At 34.1% G+C, this 27,664-nt stretch overlaps 3 protein-coding genes across 3 annotated transcripts in view; all 3 read right to left on the bottom strand.

The window, feature by feature from the left end:
* The window catches only part of LOC119639364 (protein CREBRF homolog), a 73,428-nt gene extending 68,351 nt beyond the window's left edge, over positions 1–5,077 (bottom strand). The window contains exon 1 of the mRNA XM_038036687.1: positions 5,037–5,077. The gene's annotated coding sequence lies outside the window, so the exon portion shown is untranslated. The remainder of the gene's footprint in view (positions 1–5,036) is intronic.
* A 2,590-nt stretch (positions 5,078–7,667) lies between these two features.
* LOC119639237 (BUD13 homolog) lies at positions 7,668–9,453 on the bottom strand. Its single transcript, XM_038036520.1, has one exon. The coding sequence runs from the start codon at positions 9,451–9,453 to the stop codon at positions 7,684–7,686; it is 1,770 nt and encodes a 589-aa protein (XP_037892448.1). The 3' UTR covers positions 7,668–7,683.
* An 858-nt stretch (positions 9,454–10,311) lies between these two features.
* On the bottom strand, positions 10,312–26,207 carry LOC119639606 (probable ATP-dependent RNA helicase spindle-E). Its single transcript, XM_038037086.1, has 18 exons — positions 26,122–26,207; positions 25,757–26,062; positions 25,550–25,699; positions 25,241–25,480; positions 24,055–24,171; positions 23,776–23,993; positions 23,550–23,698; positions 21,771–21,937; positions 21,384–21,711; positions 21,178–21,314; positions 18,457–19,058; positions 18,235–18,385; positions 16,038–16,262; positions 15,564–15,896; positions 13,849–14,421; positions 12,026–12,147; positions 10,778–10,996; positions 10,312–10,703 (listed from the first exon to the last, which is right to left on the bottom strand). Exons 1-18 carry the CDS (start codon positions 26,176–26,178, stop codon positions 10,568–10,570), a joined length of 4,230 nt encoding a protein of 1,409 aa, XP_037893014.1. The 5' UTR covers positions 26,179–26,207; the 3' UTR covers positions 10,312–10,567.
* Between the last annotated feature and the right edge of the window lie 1,457 nt (positions 26,208–27,664).

Below are 27,664 nucleotides of genomic sequence, written 5' to 3'. Positions count from 1 at the left end.
TAACCAGAAGTGATGTTGGCATTTCGAAAATCCATAAAAACTGGGTGAGCTGAAACCGAACGCAAAGGTGATAAATAGAGTCCATCTTTCTTTTTCCCAATTAGAAAAAAATGCCAACGCAACTACTGATTCTTTGAGTCGATCACAACCACAAACGTGGTCTTTAAACGAGCTCTTTAACACTAGTACTCTAAGTCATAAGTTGTTTATCGGCCTCCCTAGTATTATGGCATTTTCGAAACAAATATCATCATAGTCAACTTGGTATTCATTCGACTAAAGTAAGCAATGGATTGGTCATATTGCGCTGGCCATCAAAACTTTTAAACAATGTTCATCTAGACGCTAACAATTTCTAAGAAGAACGAAGGACACCTTTTTCAAAATACTTAGTATATTAAGATCATCAATCGCTATTGGACAATTATGCCACTTCTTATATATAAGTAGGTATTTTAATTTATTTCCATTACTAGAAATCCAGCAAAGCTTTCTTCCCATAAAAGAAATGGCAGAGCTCTCTTCTCTTCATTTCACTTTTCTCTGATTCACTTGTCTTCGTTTTTCTATTCTTTTCCTTTACAGTTTTAACTTTCTTTTCTTGCCTATTCCTTTTTATTCTTTTCTCGTCCCTTCTTTCCTCCTGTATGTAAGCAGGTATTCTAGGTGATTTCTTTGAATGTCAAAGATACAGCGAAGCTCTTCTTCAACGTGACAAAAACAGCAGAGCTCTTTTCTCTTCACTTCACTTGTCTCTGATTATATTAAGTACTTGGTGTTCTTTTCTTTAAATTTGTCTTCTCAGCTTTCCTCCTGTTTATACAAGCAAGTATTCCGCGTAGTTGAAGCTTCACTAAATTTCGTACTCCTCGTAGAGGCAATAGCGAAGCTCTTTTCTCTTCTCTTGGCCTCGCTTTTCTCTTATTCTTTTATCTTCGGTTTTCTATTTTATTCTTTTCCGTTCTATTCCATAGTATTCTTTTCGTTTCCATAAAGTTCTTCCCTTCCTTTTTCCTTTTCTTCGTTCGTTTTTCCTCTTATCTTCTTTTTCTACTCTCCTCTTTCGTTCCGTTTCATTTTCTTCTCTATATATAAGCAGATGTTCTAGATAGCTATTCTGATTATCTAAGATTCAGTAACGTTTTGCTTTCTTTCTAGCATCAGCCAGTCTCCTATCTCGTATCCTTAAAGACAGGCCTACTTGGCAACGGACAACGTGTCTTTCTATTTTTTGACTTAGATTAGATTAGGAGGTTTAAGAATTTAAGACGCAAAAAGACACAGGAAAAGTATTTTTTAAATTCATATTTTAGTGCTGAAAATGTGTCTAATAACCGATATCAACACTTTACCTCTAGCAGGCTTAACTTACTTTCACGGGGAATCTCTATCATCTTTATAATTTCAAACTTCAAAACGAGGAACTGGACGATGATATTAAGACATTGACAATAGTACGCGGTCAAAAGCAATCGATTTTGTAAACTTCTTCCTTCAAATACTGGCAATAACCTAAGAAATAATAGCTTGGCATAGATATAATAAAAAAGAAAAAAACAACTTCACTACCAAAGCTTAGTATGTCACAAACTGACCGACAACATCGATATGCTTCGTCGCCTGAGCCAAAAAAAATGCAACAAAAAAACTTTAATCGGTAGTTTTCTCACTCCGTATACCGTACCGTCTAACGTTAGATACATTAAATTTTCTATTTCTATTGCTGTTGATGCCTGTTGATGCTTGAATTGATGCCATTGTTTAGATGAATACATACTTATGTACCGTATGTGGTGGTAGTACTGAAGCATAACACGTGCTACAGAAAAGAAAAAACAAAATATGCCAAACTTGGAATTACTTGAAAACTTTAAATTGCAGAACCTAGCGAGCAAAACTCAAGACAAGAGAAAAGAAACAAAAAAAAATGTAACTCTACTTAGCAACAGCATGACTAAGGACATTCAAGCCAATGAATAGAAGGGAGTTGTTACAAATTCAACAAACAAACAAACAATACACATACGTACGTTTTATATAGCAAACAATTAAAAAACTTAACTGGGTAAAAAAGAATGATAAGAATAACAACAACAACAATAATTGAAAATCCTGTTGAGTTATTACTTTGTGCCGAAAGTAGTTGTTGAGCAGTTAGTAGAAGAGAAATGTCTTACATATCAATTAAAATGCATTTATTCAATCCCAGCTAAAGTAAGACGTGATTAAGTGCATTTAGCTAAATAACCGCTGGGCTAGAAAGACATTTTTAATACCAGGAAAATTTTTTTCAAATCCCAAAAAAATTACGTACTAAAAGGTAGTCGAGGTAGGTAGGCATTGCGACTAACACATTAGTATTCGTGGGTTCAAAGCTCAGTCCGCTAGAGTCTGCTTTAGTCTTAGCTACAGTGAGTGTTTAGTCGCTAAAGGCATAACCTTTGCAGTTAAGCACGCAGACCCACTAGGCTGCGGCCATCTCCGTACGTCATTGTCTCTCTTCTTCTTCTAGTTAGGCATTACGAGTAACACATCAATATTTGCGGATTGAAATTTCAGTGAGGCAGAGTCTGCTTTGGTCTTAGCTATAGTAGGTGTTTAGTCGGTAAAGGCATAACACTTGCACTTGGGCACACAGAGCCATTACGCAGCGGCCATCTCCCAATATCATTCCCTTCTTCCATTTCTTCTTCTTCTAAGGAGCCATTGCGACTAGCGAATCAGTATCCACAGGTTCAAATGTCAGAGAGCCACTAGGCAGCGTCTCTCACCCTTCGTCATTCACTTTCTTCAGTTCTTCTTTCTAGCCGTCAACTTATTACACGAACATCCGTTGAGTAGTTCGTCGATTGAGTACTCACCATAGTCATGACCAAAGTAAACTTCACTACGCTGAGTATGGAACCACCGGACACAGACTTGATTGTCGCGATTTTTACCTAAAGTTATTATTTAACGACAAGTGTTGTGAATACGTCCTACCCGTGTCATATGATGACGGTCAGAAAAAAGTAGAGAGAAAGATAGGAAGTGGCTTTAGGCAGATGGTGATTATGTTAAACCTCTTCCCGATCGAACCCTCACTATAATCATGGCCGCATGCTAATTGTAATTATTGTGTGAGGGTTCAGCCTTCACGGCCAGTATCTACATCTATAATTATTAGGCGGTCTACCGCACTGGTAACTAAACATGGGTGTGTAAACTTACTAATCGCGACAGATGGGCAGAGAGCAGAACACTGCAAGTCAACTTATTGTCATAACTGCGAGGGATTTTCCAGCCAATAAGAAGTGGAAGGAGTCCTTTTTTTTGTCGACTTTTCTCAAAGGTAGATCCTGATAAGCCAGCAGCATCATTGAAATTTGATATTTGCTTTCGACAAATAAAGTCAAGGACGTTACCGTATACCGCAGCAAATTGGAAATTTCTTTCATTTTATTCATTTAATAAATTCTAACTTGATTGCTCTTTAACCGCATCGTTTCCTTTGTTAACCGATAGCCCATCTCAATTCCTGATTATGTAAATTTTTGTATATCGCATTACAACACTCGAGATATTTTGTAAGAGTGAAGAAAAGAGGAGAAAATAATTTCACACATATAAAAACTTATATAAAACAATATCAGGCATGCATCAATGAATATGAACAATCATGTATATGTATATGTATGCTATATGCAAAAGAATTAATTGAAAAGTTTGCAGAGTAATCTCTGTAGAAAAATATTAATGGCAGTAACAGAAAGTTGGGAAAAATTTGCAAGGATATGTTAAATGTTTTTGAAATAGACCGGTCCAACAAAACCAAGGCCTTGAAATGCATTGCGAAGTTTTCTCGTGAACGATATATAAGTGCGGATAATGATTGGCAAACTAAAGGTTGCCTTAAGTTGTCAATCGGATATGGCCTGCATTTGCATAAGTACCTTATATATGGTGTAAACTTCGAAACTTCTTTGTACGATGAGATTTGCTTTTCCAGCTGCAGGCCCCAGTGGCGATAAAAAATCAAAAATTAAAGTCTGAGCTCCGAATTAATCAAAGTCCACCAAAAATTTTAGAACGTTTGTTGTTCAGGAATGCAAGATACAAAACGACAGGTTTTTTTTACTACTTGCCGGAACTGTTTGAAACCTCAGCATTGGTTAAATGCAAAATTTATAAAAATGAAAGAGGTGCCCTAAGGGGTACCATAAATCAAACATTGTCTAGATGAGTTACCGCCCAAACTCTAGATGTTCTTCCTGCGTACATCAAATGCAACCATGGATAAAAATATCCAACATTCAACTGAAAGGAAAACTCACTGAAGGATGAAATTCACTAAAGGGTGAATGTTTGTTCATTTTATTATTTCCGTTCTGCATACTTTTCAATTGGCCATATGCACGCAGCCCGTTCGTATTCATGAATGTTTGTATGTATGCCTTAAAGCATTTGATAAACAAAAACACGTTGCCTTTGATTTTATGTCAACAATTTTATTTGCTTCGGACCACTAGCTTGTTTACTGGTATAGACAATCTTGCATAGTTAATTTTCATATTCCATCATTACGCTTAACGTTTTGATTGTATTGTGTTTTCTTCTTTTTTTTCTCTCTTTCTTTTCTTCCTCACACAATTCTATACTAAATTCGATTTTAAAATATATTTCATTTATTTTGTTGATTTTTGTCCTTGTGGGTTATTTTAGAAGAAACAAATCTATTGGCTTAGTCCATCTCTGTTCAACATACCAAAAAAAAAAAAAAAAAAGAAAGAAGAAAAATAAATAAATAAAAGCAAGATAGATTACAAAACACCATTTCAAGGTACAAGTTCAACAAAATTTTCTAATGAATAGTTGAATTAAAATTTGTTTCATTTTTTTTTTCTTTTTTGTTTTGCTTTCATAATGTGGGTGCTACTGTTTGACGAGATAAACTTAAAATGCTATTGTGATGATTAAGCAAATTTTCTCATATATAGTATAAATGTCATTGAATTTTAATTGCAATAATTCCAATAGGAACGTTTTTCTTAACATACCTGTAGCAATTGTTTTTGTTTACTTTGCCACCATTATGATTCTATTTTTTCTTTTTTTCTTTACTTTATTCTTCACTTTAATTTCGTTTTCATTCTGTGTCATACATTTTTATTCTTGTATTTGATTAAAGGCACTGGAAATTTTAATTTTTTTTTTGTTTATAAAATTTCACATGATTTTTACTTTGGTTTTTTCTATTTATTTGAAATAAATTTTTTTCTTTTTGTTTGCCATAATATCCACCACAATCATCGATTAAATCACTTACAATACAAACATAACAAGAAACGGTTGTAAACACACTCAGTTTAGATAGTGAAGTGTTGTTAATCTACAATTTCAAGAAATTTTCTTAACGTTTTTATAACAGTCTAATAAGAATACTTTTCCACATAAGCTTTTGTTTTCATTCTGTTAAATTAAAAATTTCTTTTAAAACAGCTATAATTGTAGCGTGTAAGTGAATGTTGAATTTGGTAATTAGATTGTAAATTAATTACAGTTTATATATAAAGACAACATAATGAAGGTTTGGTTTGTCATTACTACGCTTTCAGTTATATACTTTTTTTTTACATTATTGACAACACTGCTGCAGTAAAAGAGTATAATGGAAAAAATAAGAAACACAATACAGGGGGTCTTCCTTTTTAAAATAAATTTCTCGTTTAGGACAAACATTCGGCATGATTACTCATGCCCTCTAATCTATGACAATTTATATTCAATATCTAAGACCAAATAAAACAAAAATACTCTTATTTATAATTATTGAAATGGCAATTTGCTTTCCAAAACAATTCGAAAAAAGCATTCTTCTCGGAAATTTGTGTGCACTAAGAAAGTGAAGATTACGATGCTATTTTTCTTTTCTACACTATTATACGATAAAGACAGAGACGTTTTCAACAGCTGATAGACTGTCAAAAAAAATCATGAAACCGTACGAAAACGTGCAAATAGGAACAATTGAAAATATGTTTTGTGTAAAATAATGACGATTAAATTTGGAAGTGTACACTACAATTAGGAGAGAGTTCAGCATTGCTTGGGTTGGCTGCATGATGACATTTATTCACTTAATCATTTTATTTTCAATAAAGTTAAAAAAAAGAGAAAAGCAACGTTATTTTTTATTTATATATATATATGTTTTATTTTACTGTTGCTACTGTTTGTTATCCAGTTGATTTGTTTGTTTGTAAAGCTTTGTCATTTAACAGATCTCATGACGAATGTATTGCCACTTTTTCTTATTTATTAGGAGCAACTCTATATCTATTCTCCGTACATTTTTATTGTTTCTTCGTCTTATTGCTTTATTTTGGTGTAATGAAAGAGGCAACTGTTTTAATAAGAAAAGGGATTCTACCAGAAAATTATAGAAAAAAACATCAATTAAACAAAAAATACAAAAAAATTGAGTAATTGACGTGAATTGAAAAATCATACTAAAGTAATAAAGTTCGGGCTGTGAACGATTAGACAGTTTGAACACCTTCAATTGAAAAAAATTTTTCAGCGCCAATTTTTGGTTAGTAAGTACAGTAACAAAAACATGAAATGCTAAAATAGTTAAAAAAAATAGAAAACAACTGTTGAAGTAAACAGCTGTTTTCTTAGCTATTTAGAGAACGAATGTTATCTGATGGTTTTTCTTTCATTGTTAGAAAATAATAAATTTAGTAAAACGCTAAATAGAAATGGTTGGAATTCAAACAAGGAACTTCGTGTTCACATAACTATTTCTATATAACATGGCAAATTTTATCTTGTCGATTTCCTGAATTGCAGAAGGCCAAGAAAATGTTGGATAAAAATAAAGGTGCAGGCCAAAAAGGAACAGAACTGTGGCGGGGAGGTAAATGCAACAATTGCAAGTGAGCTGGATTGAAATTCTTTGTTGTTTCAGTTTCCATTGATCTTTATTTTAGACGTTATTTTAGAACACCCAGCTGAGTAGAAATGTACCTTGAGAACTGTAAAACAAACAGACTAAGAATGGATCGTATCTTTTGGACCTTTCACTTTCGGGTTAATTGATAGCAACTTGGAAGCAATTCATATCAGATGAGTTACTAGCAACTGTATGTGGCGGTTATATTATATAATGCGTTATATTATATGAAGGATGTCTCAATATTTTAATACCCCTATTAGAGGATTGCTTGGTTAAATGAGGCGTTGCTACTTATTTCGTATGAAACGTCAACAATACAAAATAATAAACATTGATTAGATTATTATTTCTATATGCTTCAAAGTTAAACTAAATTAAATTATACTTGCGCCGGGGAATAAAAGTGATAGTAAAAAACAAGCAACCAATAGACGATAATATTTGGTAATACTTACTCTTTAGGCGTCAAATGACGAACCTCACAAGAAGCGTCAACGTCACTGCTAACAATTTGCTCTTTTGATCTTTCAAGATACCAAAGCATAAATTTTTACCTTCAGAACCCCTGCTGCCGATTGCGTCATCGTCCATAACCACTTGTAAAGATTTTTTACTAATTGACAGCTATCTAAAGCTAGGAATATTTCTAAATTCCAATACAGAATGTAAATTTCAATCTTTGGTTATTTTTAAATACAAAATAATCTATTTATCACCAAAAAAAAAAAAAAAAAGATAGGAGTGCTCTACATATCTTCTACACTGTATTTATAAGCTTCTTCTTGTCGTGCTTTCTTCTCATTCTGTGCAGCAAACCATTTGCTTTCATAACCATTAGAGCGATCAACGCCATCCCAGCGATAACCAGGCCGTATCCCGAAACGATTTTCTGGATAGGGTCCTTCGTATGCCGCTATACTTTGTTTAGTTAACTTGTCGCCTTCTCTTTCTCTGCGACGTCGACGCATATACTCTAGCATTGGATCATCAGGATGTTCTTTTTCACGTAAGAGTTTATCCAAATCTTTATCATCAGCATAACGTGCCAAAGGTTTACTGCCTTCATATGCTTCATCTGCTTTTTGCTGGCGATAATCTTCAATTTGTTTAAGGCCTTTACCCCAACGATCGTATAATTCCTTTTCTTGTTGCTCAAAAGCTTCGCGTTTCTTCTTTGCTTTAGGATCTTCTTCACGAGCAGCTTGACCTTTACGCCCCAGCCGTCCGGTGTTACGTACTCTTACCTCAGCATCACGACCCGTTAAATCAGAAGGCATATTATTGAATAGATTATCCTCTTGACGTCGCCTTTCGGCGACTTCAGCTTGCAATTCGTTGGCGTTTTGTAAACCTGCCTTTTTTCCATCTAATGTCTTCATGGCTTTAGGCTTATGCGTGGGAGGCGGTGATTCGCTTCGATTGCTCCGTTGCCAACGTGAGAAAGTTCTTTGTTCAACGTTGTTTTTTCGTTGAGGTGACAAATCATTTTCAGAGAGTTTCTCTTCTTTAATTCTGCGTCGCACTGGAGATTGATCAGATGATGAGCGATTGCGTTGAGTTTTTCTATTTCTAGGCGACGTCCGATCAGAGGATAAATAATTTCGCCTTTCTTTCCTTGGACTTTTCGCCCTTCGTCTCGGAGGTGATTGATCGGAATCTCTACGTTTTTCTGAGGGTGATTGATCCGAGTTTTTATCCTTTCTACTTAACGCTGATTCCTCTGATTTTTTTCGTTTCGTCCGATTTGTCGGTGATTGCTCACGATTTCTATCTTTTCGAAAAGCAGGTTCATCATTGTCCCTTCGTGGCAATAGCTGTTCCTCTTTCCTATCTGCAGAATTTCTTCTCGAATTTCTTCTTCTATCTGGTGACCTGTTGTAATTTTTCCCTTGGTGTTTATCACTTTTACGCGGTGGTGATTGATCCATAGACTGCCTGGCAGTTTTTCTAGATGTGCCTTGTCTAGAGTAGCTTGATGAAAATTTCCTATCATTTCTGTGATGTAATGAATCATAATCCGTAATGTAAGATTTCCCAGATTTCCCGTTATATTCTCTATGTTGATTGGGTTGCACATATTTATTTTGCTTTCTTCGAGGTGGTGACATATCCGTCGTGATCCTGCTTTTTGCGTTTGTTGGGGAAGAGGGCTCTTTTTTGATTTTCACTTCTCCAGGTTTGCGGCCCCAAAGATCTAAATCAGCTGTCGGTTGGCTTGTGTTTTCTTCGAATGGTTCTTCTTTGACAGCAATGCTTTTCCACTTTTTCTCATTTGGCAGATCCAATTCTATGTATTCGCCTACTATTTGCGGTGCATCCTCACCCGTCAATAAAAGTTCCTCGTCAATATCAATAACACGATCTAATTGAATCTGATCATCATCGATAATTTTTACAGTGGCCGTTTCCTTTTTGCGCTTCTTGTCTTTCTTTTTCTTCTTTCTTATTTTATCACCAGAAAGATACTTTTTTAAATATTCTTTTTGATCGATTTTTTTCGTAGATTTTAAAGACATTTCAATAAATTTCTTAATCTACTGTAATTTCGTTTTTTGTTTTTAAAAGGATAGAAAAATAATGTAAACTTCTTCTTCTTACGTTCGCACAGAAACACAGAAATGACAGCAAAAGTAGTGTTGAAAAGCGCTAATACAACTCTTTTTAACGCAAAATAAAAAGACTGGCAACACCCCATTTATTTGCAAATTATGAAAAATGACGATGCTGTTTAAAAGTACTAATTGAACTCTCTTGTTCCTTTTGTGAAAGTCTGTTTTAAACGAAGTTTAGCTTTAGCCATTGTCGTTTTATGCGTAAAACTACTTCACATTTTAAGTCACCGACACTTTTTTGCCCTTAGCAAAGATCATAATTTTGTTTGACTTGATCCAAGCAGGATATCTCTCTAATATTACTGCCGCCTGCAGATCTTTTTGGACACTGTTACTTTTATTTTTGTTTTTAAGAGAAAATGAGTGATGTGAAATACTCTAATTATAATAATAAAAATACAACAAATGTGGTCGGTGCGTGTTTTGACCAAAGACAATAATGGAATCGATCAACCAGCTCAGAATACGATCGCAAACTGAAAAATTTCAAAAGAGACAAATTCTCTTCGGAACTCTTCGCTCAGACAGATTACCGGGCAAAAGTGAATTGGTTTTATAGATAAGGACCGCACACTCAGCATTTCTCCTTTTCTTCGATTACGACCCAAAAATTTGATCTTTGAAATGAATTTTCGAAAATCAAGTTCGTTAAGAAATTTTAGCGCATTTCTTCTTGTTTTGTTTTAAGTTACGGGATGGATTTTTAAATCTTTAAAGAACAACCTTTTAATATTTAAAAACATTCTTTTTTTATTGGTTTGAAAATGTTGAGGATAAGACCAATATATCCATTTGAGTGATGAATCTTCGTTATCCATTAATCCGTTGCGTTTAGTGGTGACATGTGGAAGGACTAATGTTAAAGTTCTCCTTTTATTACGAGGTACAGAAATTGCGGTAATAGTAATAAATATAATAAAATGAAATGTAAAAAAAAGATTTCAATAAATTGAATTCATTTGCAGGGGACATAAAAAGCTTCAAAGCTACGAACGAAATAGTAAAAAGAATTATCGCTTCATCGTCGTAGCGGTTTAAAATGTATCTCCTGTTCGCGATCACAGTGTAATTGGGAAAGCAAATGTATGCGTAATTCTGAAGCATTATTCAAATGTTGATTACATAGGCGACAAGTAATATTTCGCACCGAATCTCTGCGAACGGGAAGGAGTGAAGTCATAAATTTGAAATTTATCGACCGAGGAATTAGGAGAAATTATATACTTACAATTGCCGCAGATTATGCAACTCTTCGCAATGTAATAATAAATCATGTATAAGTTCAGGTTTATCACGCTTCAAACGCAACACTGAATGCATTGGAAATATGGAACGGTCTCCAAATACGTTTACATTTTCGAAAACTTCATCATCATTAGATCTCTTCCAAATATTGCAACTAGCATTGCCGTTCGTTCCAATGTATTTACGATTTTTCTTTAATAATCTATAAAAAGAGAAATACAGATTAAAACAAGAAAAAACATTATACGTCTATATAGCCCAGTCCAACTTTTAAATGTGTATAGATAACTCAACAAGATTTCGGTGAATACACTACCAAATTGTTTTTTTTTTTTCATAAAATGGCGAAAACACCGTTAATTTGCTTTTTTCATAAAATGGCAAAAACTTTACGCTCTAAGGCTTACATTTCGTAGGGGGTCCTATCTGCGAGGAATACCAAAATACCTATCTGTCTGACCGCATAAAGTCTAAATTGTGGTAAAGTTAGTTTTTCTACTCAGCACGGAAAGATAAGAAATATATTCATTTTATCGAAACGCCTAGAAGCTACCTTCAGATACTTCACAAAATATATATATATTCCATAATTTCCAATGAAATTGTTCTACCAAGATAAAAAAAAAACCGGCCACGACTATAGAGACTCTTTCGGCGCCGTCTTGGAACACCAGTAAAAGTAAAGATATAGATGGCATGACATGTCAATATCGTACAATACAAATAATAATATTCAAAGATCCAGATATGATTTATAAATCATAAAAGGCCTTGATAACTGCTTTGGTAAGTGGTAACGAGTGGTAACGACTTTCGTAGCTTTACAGGATTCGCAAGGATATAGAGCCATGATGATGTTGATGATGTCCTTTGGTCAGGTAGGGTTAGGTTCGTCCACCCGTTCAGATTCTACCAATCTTTGTTAAGAAATATCGAAAACTGCAAGTTCTGTTTTTATTTTCCGTAGGTGTGGACCGATCCCGTTCAATCTAATTTCAATGGTATTCCTTTTCGGACGTCGGTTTATCAAAAAGTTGTGCAAAGAATTGTGGACAGATATCACACAGACGGAAAAGCTTGATTCCTTTTAGTGCATCTTGTTAAGTCTTCCTCCTACTACTGTACGTTACATAAATTTGAACCAATTTATTATGTCTTGCATCAAAAACGGTTAAAGCGTCAAGAGGTTACAATAATTTCTACCTTTATGTAAACTGAATATGCGACTTACTTGACAATGACATCTTTAATTTCTGTTTGCAGAAGGCCAACACAACCGGGACTAATATTGGGATGTTGATCACCTGGTTCCGCGTAAAGAATAGCGTCCATGCTGTAACGTAAGTGATTTATCTAAGAATGATGAATAAAAAAAAAAAAAATTAAAAATTGAAACAGACTAACTTTATTAACAGAAAGAGGAAGCTATTGAAACTCAGAAGCAAACACAGAAAAAAAATCTTTAGAAGACGACAGAGAAATTTTTGCTTAACTTAATTTTTTAAATCGCGGTCTACGACATTCCTCGTCTAGAATAATATACAAAGTTGGCTCAGTCCATACGATCTGCCCGTTCGACAAGTGGGTTTCGCCCGCCCATTTATTCCTATAGAGGATTGTACGTGTATTTCTCTTAGATGTAATCGGCTGTATTAAAACCCTCCATACCTCCCGAACTAGCTAGATCAGCAGTGACGTGTGCATCCGTCTCTACCGCCTCAGATACTATTCAAGAGACACTTAACAGTAGCCTTAAATGTAATAAAGTAAATGTTACACAAAACGCGGATACTCTTGTGCTAAGCAGTGAACTTGAAGCTTAGCGAATTTATAGAAGAATCCAGATTTTCAAACTTCCAAAACTTCAAAAAAAAAAAAACAAGCTAAGTAAGCGACAAACGTAGATCAGGTCCGAAATCGAAAAGTTTTTCAAGTCTTTCGACTTGATAGCTATGACGTAAACCTCCTGATTTTTGATTTTTCCCCAAAAATTCCAGTGTTTAACTTCTTTTTTTTAAAAGTTTGCTATGGACCTTTCAATCAGAATTCTCATTCGAAAACATTGCTTTCGTAGATTAATGGTGTAATACTTTCTAGGTATAATTGGAATTTTAACTCAAACATTCCACAAATATAAATAAAAACAAGCAAAAAAGTTATTTTCGGTGGGGGACGAACTTCGCATACCCACTACTACATGAACTCTAGGTCCGTTTAAGAATTTATCGGTCCTTTCTAAACGTCCCATGACCTTAAACGCCCCAAGACATTGAAGGTTCACCATAATTAAATTATAACTAACACACTTTATCGCATTCTAGCACTCCAGCTCATTTCATCTGATATCTAAAAAATAATTTCAAATATTCTTTCTTGTTTGCCTTAGGATAAGTCAGCATAAAATTTTAAAAAAAGTCGCAAAAAAATTTAAATTTTATCACTGTAACTTTGTGTGGGCATGGCCGATTTTTTCCACTTTTCCACGTGATGAGTAGAGTGTTTTGGTAAGTAAATGTGGAAATTGTCAACCTTCTTAATTCCTATAAAATCCGCAAATTTTTGCTAAGAAAAAGGGGTTGCGTTCAGTTTTGGCTTCACTGCGGGCTTCTGCTCCGACCAATTTGGTTCATTTTCAATATCAACCTGCGCGCAAAAACTTCTAATGTTTCTAGCAAATTTGAAGTCGATATCTTCATTTTCGCGATCAGGAGAGTGCCAATAATCCATACCATACAGACGGACGGACATGACTTAATCCATTCAGAAATTCACACTGATCAAGAATATATATACTTTATAGGGTCTCTAAAGATTACTTTTAGTTGTTGCATACATTATAAAAAAAACAAAAATTAGCATATCCCATCCTGTACCTTTCAGAGGGGAGTAGGTATTATAATATATGTGAGACGATGGAAATGAATGGAAAATTTCTTCAATATTTCCTATCATATGTCGTCAATTAATTTAGTTGAGAAATTTCATCTTGGTAAAAGAAAAAACAGACACACACACACACACACACACATTTACTTAACCTATTCATTACATTACCAATTGAAAATCATTTGTATCGAATTCGGCATCCAAATTCAAAATCAAATCATGTTCACCATATAGAGGCTTAAATGTGTGCTCATCATAACCCAAGCCGGCTAAAATATTTATATATTTTGTATGGGCCCTGTTGCGTTCGATTTGCATGGTCGGACAAAACATCATTGTAACTAATGCCGCAAATCCGTGTATATTTGGCATGAGCGTGGTATCTCGGGCTATAATTATACTGTTGGACGCATTTTCTGTAACATCAGCAGCGACAATTAAACGTTCATGCACATCCTGCGGATCGGTATCAATTAACACTGAGTTAACAGAATTTCCTTCGATCTGTGTGGATTTTAAGCAGCCGGCATTAGTAGCTGAAAAAATTCTCGTTTCTAAAGGACTGTAAGGGCCACGCAATTTTATAACCTTATTGCATAGTTCAGTAGGCGGTGGATGATCAACACCGATTTCGGCGCTAGATGGCAAGGAAGGCATATAATCTTCACTTTTACGATTCTTAATATTGGTTTTATAATAGTCCGCCAAAATTTGTTTCCGCAAACGCAAATCGTGATCAGTCTTTAATATCATATGATAAGAAAATAAAACAAATATGAATATTATAGTCGAGCAAGGCCGATATTTAGATACCCTACACCACTTCGCGTAATGCATTTCTTCACTCATTTTGATAATGAAACACTCGAATTACATATTATTTTCATGCAAAGGCATACCTCTCCTGAAAGCCCGTAGATGGGAAGATGCCCCAAAACAAAAAAAAAAAAAAAAACAAAAAACATCATATGACGTAATCCAAATTTAGCGAACTTCAAAAAAAAATTTTATTATCTTTCAGTTTCAGTCATAGAATGCTAGAGAATAGGCTTTGCCTCCATATATATATGTTAGGGCTTAAAGAATAGAGCCATTAACTTGTTTGCCAAGTTTTTGCTATGAATCAATTTTCCTCATAAAATATTAAAAATTCAAGCTTTTCCTCGAGATCTTATACGGAATGAGGTCCGAGAAATGAATCCATGCGGTTCAAATATGGTTCAACTTATTTTTATATCAAATTATTACTACCACTATTATGAATAAATTTTCATCGTAAAACTTTTACGTCTTTCTGCCATATAAGATTTTACATTTCTTGAGATTCCTTATGTGCGGTGATATCAAAAAAATAGAACAACATGGTCCGAATTCGACTACTTTATCAATTTACTATTATGAAAGGCTTTTCATTTTGAAATTCTTCAAATTACATCTTTTTACCAGATAAAGATTCAATTATCGTAGGAACAGGTACATGAAAGGGGCTTGAAACAATCGACCCAGCCATATCAAATATTTCATATTCATTTATAATGTAGAAATATCGTTAAAAAAAGGGGTTTTGCCGAAAAATTTTGGAAAATTGAAACTTTTCTTTTCAAAACAAAGGCAGTATATGTGGAAGGATGGCAAAAGTGATCCGAACAAGGGTTTATGTTTATGTTTAGGTGAAAGAATGTCAATGTCAATCAAATTTCCTCAAAGTAGGTTGAGCGAGGAAGAAAACAAGACGTACAGGCGGACAGAACACGATTCTCAATCGATTGGTATAATAAAAGATGGATCTATCTTCCTTTATACAGCCTTCTGACTGTTACGCACGTTTAGGCAAACTAAATATACCATCCTCATATCACGAGTGGTGTAGATATTTCACCTACTTTTGATAAATAGTTTTCCTCAGTCCTGCTTGCATATTGTTTCTGTACTAACAAATCGTTTAAGGTGATATTTTCCAATTTAATGAACACATTAGCTATACCGTATACCACTGAATACACTTCAATATGGACTTCATTTTTTTTGGTGTAATTTTCCATAAGTTGCTTAGCAGATTTCGACCATTGCCATGTTGATGATTTAACCGTTGATGGCTGCACCATCGCCAGACGACATTCAAAAACACGCGGAGGCATTAATCTATATTTCTCTGGTATTCTTCTCAAGCTAGTAAAGTGTATATCGGCCAGGTATCCGTTATCGATGAAAAATAACTGTACAGAGACAGAGAGAGAGAGAGAGAGAGAAGAGAGAGAGAGAGAAGAGAAAGAGAGAAAAGAGAGAGATGGAAAGAGAGAGAGAGAGAGAGAACTTATTTAAGAAATATATTAATCTTGAATATCGCATTAACTTACTTTAAATTGTCTTTCGTTTTCTTTGTTATATGTTTTATGTAAAACTTTAGCTCTGCAATATCTTCCATTGAGTGGGGCCGATACAATCAGACCGTTATATATTTTATCAATATTATCGAATGAACACAAATTTCTTTCCTTAGATCTATTTAAAATTTCATCAATTTCGCGTAAACATTCAAATTCGCTCATAGGTAAAAAGAAAAATTTACTGCAATTCTCGATCTAGAAATATATATAAAGAAAAAAAAAACAAAATTAAAACGAATTATTTACATTCGATTCTTGATCCATCGCTTCAATTGAAAGTTTGCTTTATACACGTCAGCGAACTGCACGAGATATATCAGCCTGGCAAAACGCTAAAAGAAAGCTTCAGGGCCCACCCGCCACCCATACAAGTTTGTGTATTTTTGCCCAGCATCATCAAATTCTGAATCGATTTAAACATGTCCGTCTGTCTGTTTTGTTGTAAACATTCTCTTGGCCGCAATAACGAAGCTCTTGCCTTCTAATTTGTCTGAATTATTGCGAGTTCTCTTGCGCGGATTCGTATTGATAATGGACTTAATCGATTAAACGGCACGCCTACAGTACCACGTAAACTGAGAATATCTCTATTTTTTTGCTCAGCGCTCACACAATTGCAGCAAATGAAATTATAAAAATTGTACAAATATTGGAAAAATTAGCCACTCCCACACAATATTACGATGTACCGAATTTTTTGTTCTTTTTTGCAAAATTTTTATAAAGTCCAGCAGCAAGGTCCAAAAACCCCATAAAATATATACATATACATATATATATATATAAATTTTTTTTTTTGATTAGTAAGAAATTCTGAATCGATTTAAGCATGTCCCATGTGTAGTCTCTGTGGTAAACATTCTCTAGTTGGCAAAAATAAAGATATCGCCCACAAAGTTTTCAAAAGAATTTGAACATGACCGAACCGCTCAAAGGGCTACCCCCACGCCTATGGAAGAAAAATTGAAACACTTTTGCTTTTCGTGTTTTTTTTGCTCGCTACTCATGAACCCATAAATCGGAGCGCAAACATCTCATATAAATCTCAACTTTTATTCTATGAAATAGAAAACTTCCGCCACGCCCCAACCAATATTATGGAATATAGAAATTTGTGTTTGTCCTTTTTAAATTACTTTTTAGGATGACGGTGATGCATATCAAAAGGTGTGGTCACAACCGAATATAATTTTCTTTGTGTTGGATATGGCGGTCGAAAATCGTTTTATGATCTGAATTTCTCAAATTTTGATTTTGAAATTTTCAATATTTTTATGTCATGTGTCAAATTTTTTTTTCATTGAATTCCAGATGGACTTCCGGATGAACACAGACGGGTAAAAGAGAACGAAGCACATATTAGGTGTTTGCGAAAATTTGATCACCGACTTTTGATAAAGAAATGATGTACGTACATAACGTTTGAATTCGATGGTCTTGTCCTACCTAACAGTGTTGCATTTAATATTATTGACTTATTCAGTCTACGCCGACGCTACTTGTGGAGTGGTTTTGGTTTCAACGATTTAAAAATGACGGCACGAATTAATTTTTCATCACTTATTGCAACTCGAATGGGAAATTCTGTCATAACCGGCACGCTCATTGGGTATAACGCTTCTTAATTACCACTTGTTCAGATCGCTCGAACATGGCTTGACTGACAAGCGGGTCCACAAAGTTGAAGAAGTGCGAAAATTGGCTGTGATATCGCCATGTGTTGTTGTATGTTGGGAAAAATATAGTAAAACATTATGGAAAATGATGGAAACTATTCGGATTAATGTACCAATTTTCCACAATGAATGCCCTTTTTAAGTGAACAAGTGATCAAAATTTTTGCAAATCTCTAATGCTCTCGCTATTGATATGGTCTCAGTCTTTCTCAGTGGATATGAAATGTTAAAGAAGCAGGATTTATTCGCTACGAACAAGAAAAGAGGTTATGTTCGTCCCTAAGGTAATCACCGATATAACGCTAAAAACTTCTTAATGCTACTCATCAGAATAGTCAAACTCGCGACAAACGAATATAATCATGGCTAGAAAGACTAACCATTCCGGGCTGATTGAGAACATATGTTTTCATCGATCAGCTAAGCCAAGTTCATATATATATATTGCATTCTTTGCATTCCATTAATCTACAAATTTTTGGTAAACCTACATGCGTAATGAATCCAATTAAATTTTTTTCCAAGATTGTGGGCAATACAAATGATCCATTAGTTGCATTGGATTGTTTGTTTGGCCGCCAAACTCCATTCTCTATAGAGCCATAATCATGTTTTAGAGCATACTTTATGCCCTCGTCTTGGCTACAAACCAAAAAAGAAAAAAAGTTCAATTTTGCATACATCTGCGTGTGTTTGTGCGTGTATGCACTTACTTCATTACATTAAGATTGAAAGTCATGCGAGACATACGCATTCGTATCGCTTTATAAATTTCCGGTCTTACCCGTCCTGGCACCATAAGACGTTCGACAATATTTTCACTGCCGAAATTTGCCTCATTATTAAATGTGATAAAGACTCGTTGAGAGCCGGGTTGAAAACGCACTTCAATATCTTCGGGACATATATATGCTGACTTAAATAGATCTTTAAACGAACGCGTATACAATTGACCAATGAGTCGATTATCGAAATTTGTAAAATATACCGTATTGCAGGGATCATTACCACATAGTATATGATAAATGCCATGTTCGCGAACGAAATCATTTAAATTCGTGCGCGTGAAATAGTTTGGGTAAAAAGCTCCAGCTATAATTATCTTTAAAACAATTGCTCTTTCGTCTTCCGTCCAACGGGGACTGTGAGCAGAAGTTTCTGGATTTAAATTGCAATGATCCAAGCGTTCATAAATCGTTCGGACTAACAAATGCATTTCCTTAATTGAACGCAAATTAACGAAGAAACGTTCAGCCCAATGGTTTTCCATTATTTCATCTCTTAGGCCGCTTTGCTCACGTATGTGTGTCCAAGTCTTAAAAAAGAGAAAAATACAAAGAAAAAATTAAATCCATGTATGTATTATGTACTTGCGTTCTTCAAGGCGACCTTAGGTTCTTCTGTAAGTCTTTTTTTACAAATTACTTTTATAAATATCAAGTAAAAATAATGCTGTCAACGCCAACTGATCAAATTTTGAAAATATTCTAACGATCTTGACTTTCTTTTTTGCTAAGCTAATTACAGTTCGATAGTAGAATTCTGAATCGATCGGAATCACTCTCCGAATCGATCTAAGTTTGTTTGGTGTCCGTCGAACGTTCGCCCATTGCGTCTTGCGTTCATCTCCGTGGTCGGAATTTTCGGGATATGTTATTGAAAATTTGGTATCTTTCCTGACGGCTTTTGGCCCAAGGGCAAAAACTATTGAAAATGGTTTGAATCGGACCACTTTTTCCACCGCTTCCCCTATAATACCTTACTTTCAAAAGTCGTTACATGACTAACGGTAGGCCGGCGTACCGCGCGACTATTTTCCTTTCTCTTGAAGCTCTCACGACAGGTGATGACCAGAATACGGCTGTAGAATTGTCCTTGTTCAGGAGATCATAATAGCCTGCAAAAAATCCTTATCGTCTCCGCGATTTAATTTTTTTTTTTTTTTTTTTTTTACCAGCCAATCAGAAAAAGTTGCTTACAAGTCAAAGTACGATAGTTTTGAATAAAGGTTAAAGACAAAATAGCAGGGAAAAGGCTCACATTATAAACTTCCCATTCAACTTCTCTCATCAAACAGCTCATGGGTATGATTTCATCAAATAATAAGGTATCCATTGGATTTCTAATAAAATGATTCAAATTCAATTTATATCGCATTACTTGTCTAAAAGCGTCAACAACTGCATTGTTGGTGTCGTCCTCCATCATCAATTTTATAGACTTTCGACACATTCAGCGGAATAAAAATCAAACAATGACTCGGGCAATTCTTCGTTGGTATCATCACTGTTTAATGGCATTAAGCTAAGGCTATTAGGGCCGAACGAAGAGCGAGTGTAACTTACAGTGAATTCATTGGTAACATAATAGATTAATGGCAATTAGTTCCCATAGCTTATTTCGTATAGCTTAGAAAGCACTTTATAATGATTGATTACTTCCACATCATGATCATCTAGTGGCACAAATAGACAAAACTATTAGGAGAGTATATATCCTAATGATATCATAGTCCATTCATTACTAACATAGTAATAGATTAGTGGCAATGGAGTAAGACTATTAAGTCCTAACTAATATCCTATAATAATTTAGAAGGCTAACTGGAATCTCATCGATAGCATGTTGATCTAGTGGCAATAGACTAAAGCTGTTAAGTAGAAAAGAAGCAAGCACGAACAAGCTACAACTTTTACGGCTGAACGTGGTAAGAACATATCTTTTATAATAATTTAAAACGGATGATTGCTATTAATGCCTCAATAACATACATATAGAGTGCGCTTTTCATTAACGATAATATATTTCTTACATAACTTTTGTTGAACTTATTCTAACAAACCCCTGTAATATTGTTACTTAAGCACTCTCATTCTAAGAATACTGACTATGGCAGCATTAAATACTGTATTGCATATCATAACATCTTTAATGGATAAAGGCTTACCTACATCCATTGAGTAAACTTCATTATGATCGATAGATTCCATTCATACCCTACACCACTTGGGATACAAACGTATATTAAGCTTGTACGAATGTAAGCAACAACCAAAAGGACTTCAGATAGATCTCATTACACCGATCTAAGCTTGTCTGTCCGTCTGTCCCTCATTGTTTTTTTTGTGTTCCACCTAAACGCCGCTAAATTTGATAAAATTTGGTACGCCGATGTGTTTTGGAAATGGTTCAACTTGATCACAGCCATATACATCGCCTTATTTCGAAAATTCAATATAGGGATAGCTGTAGAGTAGTCTAGGCTATAATACATACAGATTTGTATTTACTTTGCTATCAAAATTCACGCCCTAAAGGAGAACATTTGCTAGATCGGTTTTCAAGTTGCATATACAAAATTATCCAAAAAATATTATATAATACGTGCGCTCTAAGAGAGTTTTCGATATAATAATGAATAAAAGAAATCTTACCTTATAAGCTCTTAAAATGGCAAATAAATCCGAACCAGAACCATTGGCCCATACCAGTTTTTGTATGTACGCGTCTATATTATTTTGTTGCAACACGCTTTCCAATACAAACACTGACCGTACACTTAAACCGGCGGCTAAAAACGGGAAATGAAAAACTAAAACTTTTACAAATTTTGCAACAATATTTAAAACAACATTTTTACCCATAATAATGGCATCGTCTAGAACACCGAAAATGTAACCCAAAACAATCAAACGCGTCAGATGTATACTTAAAGGAAAATTAGCCATAATACGACCGATGTACGTAATATCGCCATCTTGTATCGAATACGATCCATCAACAGTTTTATATAAAGCTCCCAATTCTTTCAGAGTTAAGATGGTATTACAAATATCTTTAAGATTGGGTGGCGTCATTGTTAATCTTAGTATATCGCACGGTTGTCCCATATCCAAAATTTTAGCTTTTAATATCACATTTTCTAATGGACAACGAACCATTTCTGGTATCATAAATTCATTCATTTTCTGTAATATAAATATATAATTAAATACGACAAGAACAACAACAGCAACAACCAATCAACCTCATAAAAAGATCGCTCCACTAAACGATAAACCCGTCCGTCCATAACGCGACCTGCACGTCCGGCCCGCTGCCGACAATTGACACGAGAAGCCCACTGCAATTGCAGGGATGTGAAATTGGTTCCCGAATTGGTTGTCAATAATTTTGTTAGGCAAAAATCAATGACTTTAAAAGAAAAGTACGCAAAATTTAGTTTAATTTTAAAAATATTATTCACTTTGCAAGAAATTTTCTTATCCATCATCTCAGTAAATATAAAGTATTTTCTCTTGTATCAACACGAGAACCGCCGACATTTCAAATATACTTACTTCCCTACCAGTATTTGGGCTAATTTGGACTCAGTAATTTGACCTGGCTAATTGGCTAAGGAACATGCTAACGTGTATTAGCATAGTTTGGAATCAAAATTTTATCGCCAGGTGTGAAAGAGGTTAGATCTAAAGCAGAAACGGACCGAATATAAAAATGGTTTTCATGAAAAGCAAGTATTTTCACAAGGTCGAGAACTATCCCTTCACGCCTCACTAAAGTGACGACTTTTTGGTTTATGTAAAAACGACTGCACTTTTACCGATAAATAATTTTTAAATTCATTTGATGTCTTCGCTAGCTGAGCTTTTGATAAGCAATCTATATTAAGATGTGCCTACGGTTTTGCGATATTTGATAATGTAGTTGAGCATGGATCGTACCTGAGAAGTCTAGCTAATGCCATAAAAGGCCTTTGCACGATATTGTCGTAGCTTCTGATCTACTAAATACTATATAGTTTAACTGAGACTCAGATGCAAGGATACGTGTTAAGGTTTTTGATATATGAATATGTGGTGACGAGGGCTGACAGCAAAAAATGTTTAGATTTAACGGGGCAAGTGGATAATGACTTAGCAGGCTTGTTCGAATTGTTTACAAAATGTAAAGAGTACTCAGGAGCGAATGCTGCACATCACTGCTTTGGTTTGAGATTTGTCATATAATATATATATATATATATATTATATATAATAGTTTATTTATCTCTCTTATACTATGGGATGTGTTATTTTGCAATTTTCTACTTCTAAATTTTCATCCGACTATTTTTAATTTCTGGCAGCATCTATCTAGTACCCTAAACCACATGCGGGACAAGCAAGCTATGTTAAGCTTATGCGGTCACCCAGAAAGACTTGGCACAAATCCACTTTTTATTATACCGATCAATCCACATTTTATTATACCGATCTATCTGTCCGTCCGTCCCATGTATGTCCACTTTTTTCATCCTCTGGTCGTAATTTTCGACCTAACCCGTATAAGGAAATTTTAATATTTTATGATGAAAAAATTGGTCCTTAACAAATTAACCTTAGGAAATTTAGATCACATTGATCAATATATTTTGGACTGCATCAATTATAGGAGCTCTTAGGAAAGCAAACACTTCTATGGCGGCAAAGTCTAATTTGTGGCTTTTTATGACAGAAGCAACTGGAAAATGGTAACATCTTTAATAAGTAAATTAAGTTTGCGAAATTTAGACCATGTCGACGTTGGGCTATTCTGCAATACGAAAAAGTCCTTTCATCAAAGTTATGTATTTACATAAAAATTAGTTTTTGCTGCATTGTTATGAAAGTGAGGAAATGATTTTATCGGGCGAGATGGTGTACGGTACATAATAATCGTCGTTGCGCGATTGTAAAATTCTTAATTGTTTTCATTTACCATATACAAGAGATATGTAAGGCTGTGAAAAGAAATAAATATATGATTTGTAAAAAATTTCTTTTACCATATTTAACATCCGGTACTGTTACGGAACTTTCGGCAATATTTGTTGACAAAATTACTTTGCGATAGCCCGGTGGAGACCGATGAAATACATTAAGTTGTTCATTCGGCGGTATTAAAGAATGTAAACGTATGATATGTAATTTAATTCTGCACGTATTACCAGGAAATAGGAGACCGTTAGTGATATTTTTTTTCTATATTTATAATAAAAATTCTTAGCCTACCTGCAGACATCATTGCATTCATTAATTACTTGATTCATACGAAAAATTTCGTAAATTCCAGGCAAAAATATTAAAATCGATGCTTTATTAGGAGACAAGGTTGTCTTATTCAATTCGGACAATTTTTTTTCAATATTATTACAGACTCCGATTAATTTGAAAGCAATCTTATACATTTTTTCACTAATATGGCAATTATTATAGTTTGGTCGAAAGTTCTGCAAAACAATTTACGGAAATTTAAAATTACAAAATTTTTATGCTTGAATTTATCCCTACCTTAGGATTTATAAGGCTTAGATCGCAGAAGTAAAATTCTAAAGTTTCAAACATGCGATGATTCCCGGCTTTCACTATGGGGGCTGGTGTACCAAGTACTTTAAAATAATTTGAAAACTAAAAAAAAATTATAAAAAAAGAAATACATTTGCAAAACTTTACCAAAACTTTTCAAAATTGAATCAGTCATTATATCGTTTTTTAGTATACCCTATAACACTTGTGGTAAATTAAATTTCTGCGAATGTTAGCTGTATCCACAGAAGAACTTGAGATGTATCCAACTTTTATTATACAAATCGCTTCAGAATCACTTCCTTAAATGATTTAAGCTTGCCCGTTCGTTCGTTGGTTTTAGTTTCTTATGTTCAACTTTCTTGGACTTGCGATAGTTCCATCTTTTGTTATTATTACGGTCGACTCAGAATCACTTTGTAAAAACAAGTTGCAAATTTTCAGATACATCAGTCGCGCCGATCTGTTTTGGCGCAACGGCGAATGCGCTTAAAAATGGCTCAAATCGGACCACTTCCCGTACAATGCGTTACTTTGAAAAGTAAGGTGTAAGATATTTAATAGTGGGCCGGACAAAAACTTCAAACCTACATGATCCACGTTTTGGAATAAATTTATATAACTTACACCTACACTTGCTGATGTAGGAAAAGGTAAGAACAACTTCTTATATCGGTTGACTCCGGCTGATTTTTTGATTTGATATAAGCCCTGCTTGACAATCTTTTTATCAATCTATGTACGTATGTATTTTTGTGGTAAAAGGATTCGAATAATTCTTATAATTCATTTTGAAAAAAATATTTGCAAAGTACTTAATGGCCGACCTTGTTTGATTGTAATATAGGTAATGCTTGCTAATAATAATGAAGCTGTCGCCAATGCAATCGACATGTCGTCTACATTATTTGATCTTTTCTCGAGCACAGTAATGAGAAAATGTTAACACATGAATAGTAATGGCGATCTGTATAGGTAACAAGCGACACGAAACCAATGTTAACACAAAAAATTCGAGAAAACCAAGTTTTTCATTTTTAAAAACACTTGTCTTTTGCCTCTATACCAACTGCTTTTGTCGTGACATGTACAATGCATATAAAAAATTTTACTTTTTTTTTTTTTTTGTAGTAAAGACAAAAAAGCGAAATATCGTTTTCTTTAAACTTACCTCCGTGGCATTAATAGTGGCGGACATTAACACAATTTTAACATGCTTTGAATTTGTTGTTAATAAACGTCGAATAAGGAATAACAAGAAATCCATTTCTTGATCGCGTTCATGTACCTCATCCAATATAATATGAGTATATCTCTTCAATGATTTTTCATGGACTAGTTGTTGCAGTAGAACACCGGTAGTGCAAAAAAGCAAACGAGTATCTTCGCTTACGTTTGAATTAAGGCCGATCTAAAATTTTGCAAGTTAATTATTATATTCAAAAAATAAGAGAAAAAAATAAATGTATATATTTTTTACCTGATATGCTACTAGAGAATCTTGGGGCCAATTTCGTTCTACGCAAATACGATTCGCTAGGGAAATTGCTGCTATTTTTCGCGGTTGTGTGCAAACAATTTTGCAATATTCTCTCCGAGAATAGGCATCGTCAATAATATATTGGGGAACCTGCCAAGAAATTTTATAAAACGTAAACTTAAATTTCTTACCAATGCAATAACAAACCTGTGTTGTTTTTCCACAACCTATATCGCCCTCCAATATTGTAACCGGATTTTGCTTAATATTAGCAACAATTTCATCTTTATAGTCATGTATTGGTAAACTTTTGTTTCTTTCCAAATCAAAATGATAGCGATCATAGACGTCATTCTTATCGACCTTGGATTGGGGACTATTGTACGTATTGTATTCTGATTGACTTTCATCTGATGATTCATGGATTCGTATTACTTTTCCGATTTTCGAGGAGGCAGAATTTGAACCAGGTAGTGATTGCTCTATTGAGTTACAAGTATCATCTAAACCAAGCTAAAAATAAGATAAATGCAAACAGCCCACATATTATCGCCATAAGTTTCCCTACTTACTAAGTCAATTTGCTCAATGTTTTTTCGCTTGTCAGACAATCCGTTAACTTCGTTCATATTTCTTTTATTAACAAATTAAAAGGAAAATTTGCACAGCTTTTCAAAAAGAAGCGTAAATATCTAAAGTCCCGTTACACATTTTTTATATTTCAAATGGCAGAGTGGTCGCTATCGCGTTTAGTGTCATAAGATAACAACATTTGCATTATATTTCGCGTGAGAGGAACGAAACGCAAACAATCAAATATACAAAGCATGATGATAATGTTTACAATGAATGCTTTAGAGAAGACTTGAAAAACAATTTTTTTTTTTTGTTTTCTTCAAGTTAGAATTTAATTAAAGTGTTTCGTTAATTAACTATAAGCATTTTTTTAATTTGCCCTTATTTGGAATCTATATAGTAAGTGAATTAACAATTAAAAAAGACAAAAATAATAATATAATATAATAGTTAGATTTCAGTGAATTTAACAACCACATATAATACTCGTGTAATTTATAACATCAAGTTTTGAATATACATTAAGAGTAGCACTAATGTGTCTATACGAAGGTAAAGGTTTAATATGTGAGGTCCTTTTCGTCTTCTCACTTTATAATTATTTTCTAATAAGTTTATAACTAAAACCAGAAAGAACATTACAGTCTGCCAAGGCCGACCGTTAAATACGTCTGACGAACAGACAGGCTTAGACCGATTCAGATTATGATTCTGAATCAGTTGAAATAATAAAATATCTTGAGCCATTCTGCGTGTTACATACATCCGCATTAAGTTATAGGGCGCAGACGTAATCTATTTAAGTAATTATAGCTAAAGAGTTTTTTATTTGCTTTCTAACTTTCAGAAGAATGTAAAGATTGGTTTGTACAAAACGAAAAAATATTGGCTGCCCAGAATTTTTAATTATAAATATTATCGTTTTTTTCGAGATGCAACTCTGTCTGTCTATGGTGCACTATTAAAGGAACATAGCAATATAAATGATGATAAGGTAACGAACGATTTGCCGCCAGTTTAAAACGTCGAAAGTGCTTTTAGTTCTTAACCAAAGTGTAATAGAAGGATAAGTGATAAGTGAAAATGAGAATATTGTAGGAAACAACTTCTATAACAAGAAAAAAAGAAAATATTTCAGTAAAATCAACAATAAAAAATAAGGTTGTCTTATGTAAAAAATGTTTATTGTGTACATGAAGTTTTTTGCACGTTATTAAACACTAGTCTTCTTTTTTCAATACGTCTAGTCTTTTGAACCAAAAATTGTTTTAATTTTTTTAAGAATTATTTTTCGCTATTTTTCAATAAGCGTAAGTAGAATAAGGGCGTGAAGATAAATTCGAATTTAATTAGCAAAGACACCAACCATCTCCAATAAGAAAATTTTGATAACGATTTAACAAAGCTCTGTTAAATAATTGCAGTTATTATAGAGTTGGATTTGACAGCCCACTCCTCCCATATTAAAAAAGGAAAATATTTTCGTTGACACTTCATGAATCTATATGAAAATACCTTCCAAACAAACTAAACAGATTC

This window comes from Glossina fuscipes, unplaced genomic scaffold (assembly GCF_014805625.2).
Source record: "Glossina fuscipes isolate IAEA_lab_2018 unplaced genomic scaffold, Yale_Gfus_2 112, whole genome shotgun sequence".
NCBI lineage: Eukaryota > Metazoa > Arthropoda > Insecta > Diptera > Glossinidae > Glossina > Glossina fuscipes.
This window is presented reverse-complemented; position numbering and strand designations above follow the sequence as displayed.

Coding starts and splice junctions, on each gene's coding strand:
- LOC119639237 (XM_038036520.1), bottom strand. CDS start 9,453: ATGTCTTTAAAATCTACGAAAAAAATCGATCAAAAAGAATATTTAAAA.
- LOC119639606 (XM_038037086.1), bottom strand. CDS start 26,178: ATGAACGAAGTTAACGGATTGTCTGACAAGCGAAAAAACATTGAGCAA. Junction 26,063..26,121: donor ACATTGAGCAAATTGACTTA/GTAAGTAGGGAA, acceptor TCTTATTTTTAG/CTTGGTTTAGATGATACTTG. Junction 10,997..12,025: donor ATTAAAGATGTCATTGTCAA/GTAAGTCGCATA, acceptor CTCTTTTTATAG/ATTATTAAAGAAAAATCGTA.